Raw genomic sequence first — 16,597 nt, 5'->3', positions numbered from 1 at the left:
ACGCCTGCCTATTGGATGATCGCCCCCAAATTCCCTAAGAGCCTTCTATCCGAAATGGGTAGTAAAAGCACACATTACGGAAGGACTGAGCATACGTGGAGGGCAGGTACACAGAACTTAGGAAGCAGAGGGTGAATGAAAGGCCTGAAGGCCAGAGGGGCTTCTTTCCCTGCAACATTCACTTCACCAAACACCTGCCCCTCTTCCCTTCCAAACAAAGTGGCTGAAAGGGCACAGGGGAAGAAAGAAAAAACGCATCTTCAGGGAAGGAAGCTAAGAAAAGTGACACAGTGGGCCTCCTTTGTCCGACAGGTCCGTGGTAAGACTATTCTGAACTAGGAAAGCAGATCAAATGTGTAGTGAAATGAGCAAGCCTCTAACTAACCTAAAACTGGCAAGCTCAGCTCCAGTTCTCTTGAAAATATAAAATATTGCCTTAAAATATGCAAGATAAACTTTATAAATGTCAAATTCCAAACATCTTAAAACAGAGGGAATGTTTCTCCACAAGAATTAATTATAAATTCAGTGAACCTGCATGATTTCTCACATTTACTCTGGAGCTTCACCAAGTGTTCTCAGTGAAGGATAAGCATGCAGAGTTTGAGCACGCAACCTATTTTTTTTTAGGGTATTATATTCGTTTGGTGATTAATCAAGTGAGGAGTGATTTTAAAGTTTAAACAATTCTTCACCTGTAAATTCACTGTGTGCCTTTCGCACTGTATCACCTGACGGTCGACAAGTGACTTAGCAATGGATTCAAAAACTGTGTTTTACGGACTTGGATTTACTATTGACTTTAACCAACGTCAACTTTGTTTTTACTGTCTCGAGCAGACTCAAAGGGTAGAAGAAAGGGCACGCGGGGCAACTGCCCTGGGCCCTGCATTACGGTCCCTCACTGACCCAGGGGTTGAGTCCCACCAGCCAGGAAGCAATGAGCAGTGGCCATCGAGAAGCAGCGTGGCTCAGTGGGAAAGAGCATGGGCTTTGGAGTCAGAGGTCATGGGTTCAAATCCCGGCTCCGCCACTTGTCAGCTGTGTGACTTTGGGCCAGTCACTTCACTTCTCTGGGCCTCAGTTCCCTCATCTGGAAAATGGGGATGAAGACTGTGAGCCCCACGTGGGACAACCTCATCACCTTGTATCCCCCCAGCGCTTAGAACAGTGCTTTGCACAGAGTAAGCGCTTAATAAATGCTATTATTATTATTATTATTATTATTATCTGCCCACAATACACTAGTCTGCTACTACCACCACCATGTGATTCCTCATCGCCTCTGCTCTACCACTTTCCCCTCTTCCTCCCCTCTACTGTTTCCCCCTGGCCTGACAAAGCTCCCCACCCACTAAGGGGGGGCTTAAGTGGTGGGGCCCCAGGCTCTTTTTCCTGCAGCCTCTCTCTGTCAGGAAAGACACACTCTTAGAAGCGCTTAGTACAGTGCTCTGCACATAGTAAGCGCTCAATAAATACGATTGATTGATTAGAAGCCCTTTTAGAAGCAACATGGCCTAGTGGAAAGAGCATGAACTCTTATCCAGGCTCCGCCACACGCCTGCTTTGTGACCTTGGGCGAGTTCCTTCCCTTCTCTGTGCCTCAGTTTCCACATCTGTAAAACGGGGATTGAAAACCCCCCTCCTCCTTAGACCCTGAGCCCCCTAAAGGAGAGACACTGTGTCTGAACTGATCGTCTTGAATTACTCCAGCACTTAGTCAATACTTTGGCACTTAAAAACCAGAACATTATAATAATGATGATGATTGTTATGACTCCAACCAGCCTGAAATGGTTTGTAGTAACAGCATAGGTCCAACAGCTTCAGCAGCAAGGAGAGAGGAAGCCTCAAGAAGCCATGGTGGAGCAGTGGAAAGGAAGGCTGGGAAGAAGCTGCTAGTTACAATAATGAGGCTACGCCTTTGTCGATGCAAGGCCAACCATTAATACAATGAGATTCAGCAAACTGCTGCAAGGCTAAAGGTTAGAAGGAGGGAATGGATTCTTACAGCTGTACCTGACTTAACCCAAAGTCTACACCCACAAAATGGAAATAAACTGAAGCGTTTCAAAACTTTGTTATTTTCTTAAAAGTATGCACTGCCACAAGAACAGTGAATCAATCCTGTGTGAGAAGTTAGGTCACACAGCTGCAACAGTCCCCTGGACTGTAAGCTCGTTATGGGCAGAGCATGTATCTGTTATATTGTTGTGTACTGTACCCTCCCAAACACTTAGTACAGTACTCTGCACACAGTAGGTGCTCAATAAACACAAATGACTACGTCAGTTTAATGCATTTGTGTGATGACTTGCTGATGCATCTGTTGTTGCAATAGAATATGTATATCTGCAGATATGTGATGTCAGGAAGGGTAAGACATTTTGAAATGAAGCAAAAATTATTTTTTTTATCTGAGGAATTTTCTTTCTCCCCAATATGTAAAGTGTTTTCTTGAGTAATAGACACTTCTCAAATTTCACCATTCTTCCACCCCATACAAGGCCCTCATTTTAAAACCAAGATTTGAATATTGCTAATTTATAGACGTAAGTCACTTAACACCACTATATGTGACAAGCTTTAACTGATCAGTTTGTGTTATTTACAAAGGCCACAAGGGAGACCTACTACTAAGTACTTGCCCTGCAAATGTTCTTGTATGTTAATTTAAAAGCAAATTCAAATAAAATCAGAAGTGTCTATAAAATTCAAATCTGAATTTTACTTGTAAAAAAGCCCATAATTACCATCTAAATTTTTATTTAAAAAAACCCCTCATCAATCTGTTCTTAATTTAAAAGCCACATTAGTCCACATTCTCCATGGGCACTCTCATCATAGAGAAATAACCTAGGCTGGAAGTGATTTTCTCAGTTTTTTAAGACAAATCTATATACAGCACACAAAAATTTCCACTTAATTTCTAACATAAGATCTACGATGTACGTTTGTTACCATTTCACTGGAAATGTTTCTGCTCAGGATGCAACTTTGCATCATTTGCAATAATGAGCAATACGCACTCTCTTATTTAGGATGCTGCCACTCAAAATAATAGAAATCTTTTTATACGCCAGGCCAAAGATTCAAGAGAATCCATGAGATGTGATCTGAAACATTGATTAAAACCCATTCACCAACTTCAGAGATAATAGCAAAGGAGTCAGACGCCTTGCGGGAGTCTCCTACTATTTTTCAGGAGTCCTGATAAGCCTGTCCTCCATCCCTACGGATGACATAGCCCCAGCACGCATTCCCCCCTTTGCCTAGGACTAACCGGAAAGTCTCCTCACTTCCAGAGCCACTGTCTTTCCCACCGGACCAAAAGCAGGATTTTTTGGTGAAACACAAGACTTGGCTAAACCTGCCAACCTGCCAACAAAGAGCTGACCAAGAGAGTCCAACCTACATGGGAAATAACACTTTCTATTTTTTCTCTCCGTTCCTTTCAAAATAAGGATACCACTGGAATGAATCAGAAATAAAATCTCAAGTTTCAGGGCATTCAAAGACTTTTTACTTAGCCTTTCAGTATCTCAAGAGGCTGTACTGACTGGCGATACCCTTGATATCCTTGGTTCATGAAACTTTTAACATTTCTTTAATGCTATCTGTCAAGCGCTTCCTATGTGCCAGTCACTGTACTAAGCACTGGGGTAGATACAAGACGATCAGGCTGGCTACAATCCCTGTCCCACATAGGGCTCACAATCTTAATCCCCATTTTACAGTTGAGCAAACTGATGAAGAGGGAAATTAAGTGACTTGCCTAAAGTCATACAGTAACCACTGGTAGAGCTGGGATTAGCACTCAGTTTCCCCAACTTCCAGGTCCCTGCTCTTTCCACTAGGCCATGCTGCTTGTCATTGCTTCATTTCTGCCTGCCTCTCTCTTCATGTTTCCTCCCTGCCATTCCATGCTCTTCTTTCCCTCTCCTAATTTTCCAGAGATCTCTTCTCAATTTTTCCTGTCCTCTATCCCTTTTCTCTACCTCCTGGTCCCTTTTATTCTCCCAAGAACCCCTTTCCACCTCTGTCTCTCTTTCTCTCTCTTTTCTCTCCAACATCCTTCACTGCTGCTCTCCCTGTTGTTGTTATTATTATTATTACTTCTGTTAAATGCTTACTCTGTGTCAAACACTGTTCTAAGTCCCGGGATAGATAAAGGTTTATCAGGTCAGACACAGTCACTGTCCCAGATGGGGCTCCCAATCTAAGTCTACAGGCCTATCCCTTTATTGTTTTTCTATCGACTCATCTTTCTCTCTTCTTGTTTTCCCCGTTACTTCAAAACATCCCCCACTTCCTGAGCCTATCTTCGTCCTCCCTCAGTCAATCAATCAATCAATCGCACTTATTGAGCACTTACTGTGTGCAGAGCACTGAACCAAGTGCCTGGGTGAGTACAATACAATACAACAGAGTTGGCAGACACGGTCCCTGCTGACAACGAGCTTACCTGACTGTTCCTTTACACTCCAAGGCTGTTGTCTCAGCCCCTATCCCAGTTCCCCCTCCTCCTCTTCCAAACGCGGGTAGGAAACAGGGCCCAAGAGTTCCCTGGATATCCTACAGTCCGGTTCTCTCCAGGCAGAAGCTTGTGGTATTTTTAGCCTACCTCCTGGCAGGAGACCAAAGTTTCAAGGGTCCAGGGGAGGTTCCGGGGGACCCATTTTCAACTCTGGGGTCCTGTGTGAAACCTACCCTCCTTTCCTCTAGACCCAGTCTCTATGTGAGAAAAGTGGGAGTGTATTTATTCTACATCCTACTCAATGACAAAAGCTAGAAGGGGCTACGAGATGATTGGGTGCTGTTTCTAACCGTGCATGTTGGAAACTAAATGCAAAAATTCCCTCCTCTGTGACTCTGGTCTCTGGTGGGAGGGGAGCTATTTTTTGCCTGTCTCCTGTCTAGAGGCTAAGCCTACCAAGGACCTAAGTGATGTTTCAACTGAAAATATTTAGATTTTAAATTTAGACTAAAAAAAAAAAAGGCCCGTTTAAAGACAGTCCCAGTAGCAGCAAGCTATAGGAACGGCATCTTCTTTTCTGATATTAAGTAATGAGGTCTTTAAACAATTTTCTGCCTAATGCTAAAAACAAAATTCAAGTGCTTTAAAAACTGAAATCCTAATTAACCTGGAATTAATTACAGAATTCAATCCTGCAAATGATTCTGCACCATGGTCAGTATTCAAACAGCTCCAAATAATGATAAATGTTGAACTACATCCATTGAAAAAAAAAAACAACCCAAACACCCACGTCAACTGATTTGGAAAATTGGTTCTTAAAAACTAACTGCACTAATACAGATATTCTTAAGTGAGGGTTATCCAGATACTTACTTGTGAGATGAATAAATTAAAATCTAAAATAAATGATTACAACATTTATAAATGCAAGTTTCTAGAAGCAAAAATATACCCAACCAGTAATAATGGTTCTACTCTTTGCTAGTTTTTTTTTAAAATAAGAAAGCTTGTTAGAGCTAAATTAAAGTTTATTATTACCGATTCAGTTTATCTTTCAGAATACGAGTCATATCTTGGAACAGGATAAGTATGATTGGCCCATTTCTCTTCTCTCTAATTTTATGCTCAACCTTACCAAGGTCTACTAGCTTGGCTTTTTAATGTCAAACATCTCAAATTTTGAACACAATGTCCAACCCAATATAAAAAGCTCCTGAATCCTAGGTTAAGAAGTCAGCTTCTAAGACAAGGCATGGCATACAATTTGATAAAAATGATAAAACTAAACATTAATTCAGAATACAATGAAAACTAATGGTATAAGTAACAGCTTGATGATTCCATACTGTTTTCTAAAGAAAATGATTTACACCACTCCTACTGGATCCCTGGAAATGCTATCCAAGGATTCCTGCATTTAGGTATGCGGGCATTATTTCTACCTTAAACGGTCCAATATTGTTGACCACATTTTCCAAATACCCAAGTCCAGCATATTTAGTAAGAGACATTTCAAACTAATTTTCAAAAGAGAATTCTAATTTCATATGGTTCTCTGATGTATAGCTTTTAGGACAATTTGCTGCAAGTTTTCACACAAGCCCCGACTAATTTCCACAAACACTAGGTGACTGCATGAATGGCATTGCCATGCTCAATGGGGAACAAAAGTTCCTTAATCAAGAACGAATGAGTATTTTTTTCTTATTTATCAGAGCAGCTTTTACAGGATCACATCAAATTTTGCTTAACTAGGAAAGACATTTTAATAAGAGTACAAAAAGCTTAAAAAAGGATGTCTTTATCTTAAAGTCAACCAGTTTACTTGCCACAATTCAAATCCCATTTTAATTTGTTTCTGCAATAAACACCTTCAAAATGCCAATGCACAATTCAACTTAAATATTTCCAAAGTTATTTAAGTTTTCTTATAGACACCTTTTCTTAAGAATAATAATGTTATAGATACATAATAAGCCTTAAAAAATACCTGAGAGGTCTCGCCTGGGGATTGCCTGCTTCTACATATGGATGTAAATAATCCTTTATGTAGAGATCAGCAGCACTATTAGAATGGGTGCAAATGAGAATCCTGCTGGAATAAATGGTGCAAATAAAAAGAATGATAAAACACAAAACAATTAAAGCAGTAGAATACAAAAAAAAGCAAACAGTGGCCATCTTCCTGTACATTTTCCTCAACCCAGCTGTTTACTAATCTACATGACATATGATTCAATGATGCCTTCATGAAGTTATGTTACTTTTGCTCTCTCAAAAGAACATGGCTTTACCCACATTACTTTACAAAACTCTGTCTTTTGCAATTATTATTAAAATGGTAAAAGTCACCCTTCTAAGATTAACATGCATCACAATTTTTCAAGTACAACACACAAGGTGGCTTTCTTACTATTTGAAATATCCCTCATTCTCCATGTCGCCAATGTTAAGGGTCTTTTTAAATGGAGAGTATAACTGTAAACGATTAACTTCCTAGCACCCCAAAACAGTGTCAGATGGTTTATTTAGGTTGGATGGACATTCTGCTCTGCTAGCTTTCAACTGGCATTTAAAGAAGAAAAAGAAGAAGAAGAAGAAAAAAAGCAACTCACTGCTAGTTAAATATCTGGCTCTGTATACCACCATCTCACCTAGTATCCTGTTGTTGGAGTATGTGCTTGACTGCCTGAGCTAGAGTGAATGTTTTGCCTGTCCCATAGGGACCGATGATAAGAACAGGAGGCAGCCGTATTGAAAGTGGAGTGGTAATAGCCAGAACAGCCTCCTTCTGCTTTGCATTTAGCCGAGGATCCAACTGCTCATCCCACTGTCTGCACGAAAGAAACGAACACTCTTTCAAACACAATGTACAGTGATTAATCAACAGTTCTGGGACACATTCGGGTGCCCTGCAAAATTATTGGCTGACCGTTCAAATTCCTTGTTTGAGGTGTACACAAAAAAATTACGACCAGTACTTCAACCTTACAAAGGAAGTTTTTGATGTGGTTACCTTTTAACTCAATTTAAAGTACATTTAAAAGTTGATCTTGGTCCATTTCATAGAGAGGAGAGTTTATATTAGTAATTACAATGTACACATTCTGACTTTTTAAAAGGTAAAAAAGTAGGCTATCAAGTCATTAGCACCTTGTATTGACATATTAATACAGAAAGAGTTTCAAAACGCTTATTTATCCCCCTTCTATGAATTTCTCTTAACGGTAATTCTGTTCTGGGAATATTTATAACAGCTCAAAGTCCAAGTTCAGGTCTTCAGAAAGCCAAATGAACATGACAGAAGGGGGGAAAAGACAGAACTTGCAGGTGCAAGCTCAAAGGACTTAACTGGAAATGGAAAAGGAAAAGCATAATAGCTAAGAAAAACTCAACACTTCGATAAAAGAGGCTGTTTTGGAGAGCGGGGTAAAGGACAAGACTTTGAAAAACTAGAGAAGGTTATGTGCTTTCTAATATTTTCACTGATGGGCAAGCAAAGAAGTATTTAGAGTGGAGAACACCTGTTTGTGGAGCACAAATGGCACCAATTTGGAACATGATCCACCTAGCTACTAGTATTAGGTTTGGCTGGAGTTGGAAGGCTTGGATTGAGTAGCAAACGTCCATAAGGGGTAAAACCAAGTGGAGAATTAATGACATTCCTCTACTATAAAGAACCACTAAATGGGCGAGTAATATTAGAACCAAGGGAAAGATGATAGGCGAATGAACCAAAATAGGAAGGGCGTGTAGGAGGAGGGAAACCTAGAAAAGATGCAGTCCAACTGTCCATCAAAATAATCTTGAAATACAAGGACTCAGAATTTTGTTGACATAATACTGTGTGTGAAGATTTATGGTTCTCAAATCATACGAGCAGATGTTGGCAGAAAATATGCTAGGAGAAATTATTCAACAAAAAATAAAGACATGTCCATACTCTGTAAGGGAATGTTTAAAAAGAATGCTTCAGAGCAACAGTCTATAAATTGTAATTGGGACTGCATCTGCGACTGAAATAATGTTGTGTGTTTTCCCTCCTGCCAAATAAATAACAAAAAAAGAGCGAAAAATAAAAGACTCCCCTTTACAGTATTCTTCCCTCCCTTGCTTTTAAAATTTGGGGAGTTTTCAGAGTTTAAAAGCTGCAGGACTACTGAAAGATATCTGAAATGTAACTGTACAGACTGTTTCAGACAGGCTGTTCCACAGAGTAATGGAAATATGTCTAAATGTATGACTTTTACACTACCTACTTCTGGATTAACCAAAAAACATTAGTTATTTATATTGTTTTAAACTAGGGAAATAACCTCCACTACATCAATCTTTATACAGGTGCAAATGACAATATATGGAAAATCTATTAAACACTGCTTTCACTGTTTTATTTAATAAGCACTTAAAGCATAGAGTAGTTGACAAAAATTCCACTGTTCCAGATCAGTTCTGTCCAGATCAATATTACCATGATCATACGATCATCAAGAGCTTGGAACAGTGCTTTGCACATAGTAAGCTATTAATAAATACCATTATTATAAGAGAGGACCAGCATGGCCTAGTGGACAGAGTACGGGCCTGGGGGTCAGATGGATCTGGCTCTGCCACTTGTCTGCTGGGTGACCTTGGGCAAGTTATTTAACTTCTCTGTGTTTCAGTTTCCTCAACTGTAAAATGAGGATTAAAACTAGGAGCCCCATCTGGGCCATGGACTGTGTCCAACCTGATTACCTTGTATCTACGCCAGTGCTTAGTGCAGTGCCTGGTACGTAGTAAGTGCTTAACAAACACCATAAAAAAAATTTACTGAGCACCTATTATGTGCACAGCACTGTACTTCTGTGCTTGGGAGCATACAATAAAAGTATTCAATGTAGTCACTGCCCTTTAGGAGCTTACCAGATATGGGGGGGAAGCTGGGCAAACAAACAGAGAGAATCCATGCAATGGACACATGAGGAGAAAACACTGATACAAGTGAATAAACGATAGATCCATGAATGCTAATGGAAGCAAATGGGATGACACAATCGGGAAGTTGGAACTCTGTTAAGGAATGCCTTGGGAAATGAGGTGGGAAAGTCATTCGGTCAATTTGAGAGGAGGCGCAACATTAATCATCAATCCATCAATCAGTCAATCATATTTATTGAGTGCTTACTGAGTGCAGAGCACTGTACTAAGTGCTTGGGAGAGTACAATATAACAGAGTTTGCAAACACGTTCCCTGCCCATAACGGGCTTAATCATGAGACGTGGCAGGGCCTAGTGGAAACAGTAAGAGCCTAGGAATCAGAGGACCTGCGTTCTAATCCTGACTCTGCCAATTGTTTGTTGTGTGACCTTGGGCAAATAACAACTTCTCCGTGACTCAGTTCTCCTGTTCTCCTTCCTAATTGGACTATGAACGTCAAAAGGGACTTTGTCCAATCGAACTAACTTGTATCTACCCCAGCGTTTAAAACAGTGTTAGACACATAATAAATGCTGAACAAACACCAGAAAAAAACCCCACCATCAATAATGTTTATTGAAAACTTATTATGTGCAGAACACAGTACCAAATGCTTGGGAGAGTACAACAGAGTTGGCAGACACATTCCATGCCCACAACAAACTTACAGTCCAGAGGGGGAGACATACATTAATATAAATGAATAATTTAAATATATAACATATAGATATACAATATCTGTAATTCAATTATTTAATTCATGAAGAAAACAAACAACCAATGAAATAGTTCACAGGAAAATCATCTGTAGAACCCAAATTTTACAGGAGAATTCTAATGCATCTCTTTTGGGGAAAGACATCATTTACAGTATAGTACTAGCTCTGCACATAATAATAATAATAATAATGGCATTTATTAAGCACTTACTATGTGCAAAGCACTGTTCTAAGTGCTGGGGAGGTTACAAGGTGATCAGGTTGTCCCAAGGGGCTCACAGGCTTAATCCCCATTTTACAGATGAGGTAACTGAGGCCCAGAGAAGTTAAGTGACTTGCTCAAAGTCACAGAGCTGACAAGTGGTGGAGCCGGGATTTGAACCCCTAATCTCTGACTCCAAAGCCCGTGCTCTTTCCATTGAGTCATGCTGCTTCTCCAGGGCATAGTAAGCTATTAAGTACTATTAATTATTACTACCACTTTGACTTCTCACTTTAAGCCCATTTCTTGATATCACGGAAAAAATCTATCATGTTAAAAAGTCATGCCACATATACCCACATTACTTTAAAAGCAGATTTATTAATCTACTGGTTTGCCCACAAACGGACATTATTAGACTTCATTCCCAACGTGTCAGCCTATTAGTCTGTAATACGACTTGTGCTTTCTAATCAAGGCACTAAAATTGTAGTTTTTGTTTTTCATTTTCCTGGCAGGATGTGGGCAACAGCTGTTGGTGCATGCACAGCAGCCAGGGCTGAAGTTTGTTACCGACAGCTGAGGCAGGGAGGTGCAGCTCTAAGGGGAGGAGTGATGGAAAAGTGCTACTAGCAGGAACTGCACTGGCACCGACAGGTGTTCCTAGGATTGAAGGTCACAGAAATAAATAAAAAATAATGGAGCGTATGTAGGGGGGTGGACTAGAGAAGGGAGGCAATTTGGAGGTGGAGAGGGGAGAACTATCCCTTGGAGTAGGGGAGTGGAGGGGAGCAGGGAGTGAGAGGAGGGAAAGAAGGGGGCATTTACACTGTGCAATTTTTGTTTACCGCTGGAACTCCACTTTCATGAAGGGGATTGCTCTCTACCGGACCCAACCTAATTGCACGTAAATCTATGGAAAAACCTCCCCTACAACAATAAAAAGCCTCACCATACAGCCACATTTTTGAAGGTAACCTGGCTGAATCATGGCGTACGTCTGTACTAACGAAACTCTGTGTAAGCTTAACTTTAAACAGAACAACTGGGATATATACAAGTAATCCAGGGTCTAATTCCTAATTTCTGGTGCTCAGTATGGACAAGTATTATGGGAAAAAGACCATAATTATAAAATGAGGCAAGCCACATATAATGATAATATGATAATAATATACCCACCTTACTTCAGAAACAGGAGGATTTATTAATTTATTTTGCCTTGCACTGATATTAACAGAATCTGTTTCCAGAATTTCAGGCTATTAGTCTTTAATGTGATTTTTGCTTTCTAATTGAGGTACCCTTATTCTAAAGGGTTTTTTTATATATTCCTCATCAGTGTCACAAAAAAATTTCCAAATCCTCCTACAGAAGCCATTTTTGTAATTACTGCTAAGAAATTTCTAATTCTGATTTATTGAAGTTCCATGATTCTCAGGGATTGGTAATGGGGTGGTTTGTTGTTGGGTTTTTTTTTTTGGTTTTCAAATATTCAGTAAAACCTCATCAAATCAGACTGGCTTATTTAAAATAGTAGTCAATTCAAAAATCACACAATTCACGGCAACTGCTTCTGTTCACCAGCAGGCTTAATGCCTTGTTTTTTTTTTTTCATTTTTAAAAGACTGGATAACCTGAACCTAGTTTATCAAAGCCTCTCGTACTTTCCAGTACCTCATGCTGCAAATTTGAGGTGTTACTGTATTAAATTTCAGGAGTTTTTTTTTGTAAATGGAAACTCAGCAAAGCACTGGTTACAGTTACTCTCTTAACATTCCCCTTAAAGCTTCAAAACTCCTCCCTGCTTGACAGACTGAAACTATTTCTCCACATAGAATTACATCCACACTTAAGGAGTTTCAAAAGTTAGAAAACATAATTTCTCATGAAGTGGCATATCAAATGAACATCTAAAACCTTACTAATTGAAAGGGACTCAATTCCAAGTACTGAATTGTTCTTATGGCTTGGGAATTCTTGCCAGCTAATTAGACTACTATTACTGCTGCCTATTTTTATAACCAAACCCAAGAAGCACACCTTCTAAATGAATCATCTGTGAACTGATGCCAAACACAGTTCAGTACTAAAATAATATCCAATGTGAATTGGCCTCCTTGAGTGTAGCTGCATGTTGTCTCAATATAACTTCCTAATAATATTACTACATTTGCTTATTTAACTAAACCTCAAAAGCATCTTGCATCCACTACTTGCATTCATAAACTTGCTCTGCAAACGTCTTCAATAAGACGCCAACACACTCTGTGATAATTTTCCCCTGGAATGACTGGAGTCTCCTGTTAGGAATCAATCAATCACTGGTATTTATTGGTCACTTACTAGGTACACAGTACTGCACTAAGAGTTTGGGAGAGCACAATACAACAATATAACAGAGTTGGAAGACACATTCCCTTCCCACAACGAGCTTACAGTCTGGGTGGGAGAGTGGGCGAGCTCCCTCTAGACTGTGAGCTTGTTGTGGGCAGGAATGTGTCTATTTGTTGTTACAATGTACTCTCCCGAGTGCTTAGTGCAGTGCTTTGCACACAGTAGGCGCTCAATAAATACGACTGAACAAATGAATGAATAACAGACAGCAGTATAATTAAATAATTTATAGTATACAATTTAAAGATATGTTCATAAGAGCTGTGGGGTTGAGGGAGGGGCGAATATCAAATGCCCAATGGTCACAAGAGGATGAATGCGAGCCTTGGACCTGAAACTTCAAGACCGAGATTTTAGATAGCTTTCTTCTACCACTATACCCCAGTTAAAGCTTTCCCTTTCTTCAAAATTCACCTTTTCTTTGTGTTCTATTCTTGATTCACTTGCCTCCATAGCCTTGCTTATGCCCTTCCTCTTGCCTGGAATTCTCTCCCTCAATCCACCAGCCCACAGCTCGCCCCTTCTTCAGAGCCCTCCTAAAAATCCACCTTCTCCAGGAGGTCTTCCCCAATTAATCTCTACCTTTTGAGGTTATTATGATCCTACAGATGCCCTTAGCATTTACATTTTTACATTGTTCCTTAGCACTTATGCAGAGTCTCAGTGTACATCAAATTACACGTATTTGTCTATTACCCCTCCACACTTCTTTCAACAGAGCAGCCTCATGTTTTCCTCTTCCTCTTTCAATTTTGGGAATGGCTTTTACCTATCAGTAGTCCCCATTAAGCTGCTCCACATTTGAGGCTCACCTAAAATCTAATCCCCACCAAAGAGGCTTCTTCAATTAATTTTCCAGCACCCCATTCAATATGAAGCCATCAGCCAACAACAGTGCTTAGGAGCTCATTTATACCATCCCTCAGGTCTGTTTTAAATAGGTCTATTCAGTTGTATAGTAAATTATTTATTGACTCTTCCTGTAAATACTTTTGTATTTGTCTTTCTCAGTAGCATGTAAACTCCTTAGGGGCAGGGAATGTCACTTCTTTTTTCTAAACTTCGCAAACACTTAATACAGTGCACCACCACAGAGGTGCCCAATAATTACTCCTACTATTACTAATATCTACAGTTGCCCTTTAGTTTGAAGACAGTACTGCCAACAGAGACTGATTCTATAGGTGTGAATGTCTTGAAACTCTTGCACACTGCCATGGAAATATAGAAGTGCCTCTTTTAAGGCTCTCTGCCATTCAAGGAAAGCAGTGCCCAGTCACGAATGGTTATGTGAGGGAAGATACTTTTCTACTGCCAGCAGAACATGAGCTTGAGTGGTTTATGTACTAGTGATGAAGGTTAATATTGAACCATCCATATGGTCCTCCAGACTGTAAACTTTTTGAAGACAGAGATTCACTGTCTCTTAGAAAACTGTACTCTCCCCAAGGCTTAGTTCCAGATTCTCCATAAAGTAGATCCTCAATAAATACTACTGATTGAATGAGATATTCTAGAGTGCCACATTTGCCTCAGTTTATCCTATTAAATCTGTTTACCCAGATGTGACCAAATGTACTGTTTTAAAGGAAATCTGGAGAAAATGGAATCAGGACTCTCAAATGCGTCAGCTTAGTTTTCATATTGACAGCATTTTCTCCGCACAACTTCGTCATCGCTAAAGACACAAATGTACTTCTGGTCATGTCCATTTTGAGATGGTTAGTCAATACAACATTTATCTACCCCTTTCCAAGTATTACATGATAGCATTTTGTACCTGTTGGGACTCCATGGAATAGTGGGAGTCATGCTGACATCTGGAAAAAGAATACTGTTGTCCTTGATCCTGTCCAGAGCATAATGCATTTCACAGAGGGGTAAACGATTTAACTGAAACTGAAGTTCAACCTGTAATGCAAAATAAATAAAGACATCCAACAAATAAATAAAATTAAAATTTCACTGGTTTTCGAGAAGCAAGTGTAGCAAGTCTAGGAAAAAAGGGCAAAGTGGAATAATAAAATTGCCTCAGCTACAAACTATTTTGGGAGACTTTCTGTGCGGGGGATTTAGCATTTTGTTATTTAAAAATAGGTACTAAAATGGAAAATAATTGAACCTTTTCAGAATGGCATTTAGAAGTCCAAGTCCATCAAATGCCTAGTTCTAGAGCCAAACTGCCCAACTACAATTCTGGATAAGATCACAATATGAAACTACAGAAAGCTAAAAAAAACCTCACAAGGCCAAAACAATGCATTCTAAAAATTTTTTAAAAACTTCTGACTCAATCTAGGTTTGACTTGACAATTTTTTCTGGGGTATATCTAAGGGATCTTAGCAATAATTCATTAAATTCATTTCTGAGACTAACCTACTCTTAAAACGGAGTGTTTCTCCATTATATTGTGCTTTCACAGTAATGAGAATAAAAAGCAACAGGAATTTCATAACGGGTCCTTGATCAAACTCAGAATTAAAAACTGAATGCCAAGTTGGCTAACGTGAATACTCTGCTGATGTAACAAAAATAAAACACTATTTTTGAAAACTGCAGCTTCCACTGATTCACCCAAATTGTAATTTACAATGTTCACTTTTGCATTTAGTAACCTCTACTAAAACAAGCATACAAGTAGTAAATGGCGGAGCTGGGATTAGAAACCAAGACCTCTGATAGACTGAGAGCCCACTGCTGGGTAGGGACCGTCTCTACATGTTGCCAACTTGTACTTCCCAAGCGCTTAGTACAGTGCTCTGCACACAGTAAGCGCTCAATAAATACGATTGATTGATTGATTGATTGATTGACTCCAAGGCCCGGGCTCTTTCCACTAGGCAACACTGCTTTTCATTAGCATTTTACTATGTACTGACTAAGCACATCACTAATCAAGTACTGATGATGGGATTAGTAAATCAGTGGCATTTATTGAGCGCTCACTGTGTGCAGAGCACTGTACTGAGTGCTAGGGAGCAAAAAATGCTACAGAGTTGGGAGATAAAAGCTAAATGGCCTCAATATTTTATTTTGGAGGACATAATCCCTCTGTCACACTCTCTCACTATGCAGACATACACACACATTTATTTTGTTCAAATCATTGGCAAATACATTTTCTGAAAGTCAACGTAAAATTCTCATCTCAACCCAAATGCATTACCATTCTCATTTTCCTGAGTATTTAAAGTCTATCACAAGTCCTCTCAGAGAAAAAAAACATGTATTTCATCAAAATCAGACCACATCAAAACATATACAGAATTCAGAAAAGGCATTATTTTTTTTTTTACTCATCAGGCAACATTTACCCTAAATAAGCCCAGTACACAATCATTTCAATAACCATAGCCTTCAATTTTGGTTTCACAGAAAGCTTTGCATTTTTAGGTGGAGATTCGGGAGCAAATTCAAAGCTATTTTAATAAGAGATCTTCATTCCAAAAAATTACCATTAATAATAAAGCAGCCTTTCAATCAAATGCATAACTCAAAAAGCATATTAGCTGTAATAACTGCATGTACTCGGCACTTCCTAGGTACAGAATGCCTTGCTAAAAATTAGGCTAGATAAAAGATTGTCAGAGTGCATTGTCTAAAATGACTGGAACCTCATTTTATAAAACTGCTATCCAGATGAGTCATTAAAATAGTGGCCTTCACTACAAAATCTCATTAAAGTACCCTAAATTAATATCTTAAGGAAAAAATGGGAGCTTGTAGGAGTACTCAAATGAATCTGTATTTTATTCTGTCTGGGATCAGTATGTCTCAGGTCAATTAAATATCACCATCTGAAAATTAGGCATTTGAAAATAGGCATCTTTGGGAAAGG

At 39.3% G+C, this 16,597-nt stretch overlaps 1 protein-coding gene across 2 annotated transcripts in view; it reads right to left on the bottom strand.

Moving 5' to 3' along the window:
- The window catches only part of HELZ (helicase with zinc finger), a 124,549-nt gene that overhangs the window by 42,393 nt on the left and 65,559 nt on the right, over positions 1-16,597 (bottom strand). The window contains exons 15-17 of one of the 2 annotated variants that reach the window (XM_038757081.1): positions 14,539-14,669; positions 7,135-7,314; positions 6,471-6,575 (exon numbers count right to left, since the gene is read on the bottom strand). In XM_038757081.1, coding sequence (XP_038613009.1) covers positions 6,471-6,575; positions 7,135-7,314; positions 14,539-14,669 — 416 coding nt within the window. The remainder of the gene's footprint in view (positions 1-6,470; positions 6,576-7,134; positions 7,315-14,538; positions 14,670-16,597) is intronic. The other variant, XM_038757082.1, reaches the window with a different exon arrangement.

Source organism: Tachyglossus aculeatus, chromosome 15, assembly GCF_015852505.1.
Source record: "Tachyglossus aculeatus isolate mTacAcu1 chromosome 15, mTacAcu1.pri, whole genome shotgun sequence".
In the NCBI taxonomy this organism is placed as follows: Eukaryota; Metazoa; Chordata; class Mammalia; order Monotremata; family Tachyglossidae; genus Tachyglossus; species Tachyglossus aculeatus.
This window is presented reverse-complemented; position numbering and strand designations above follow the sequence as displayed.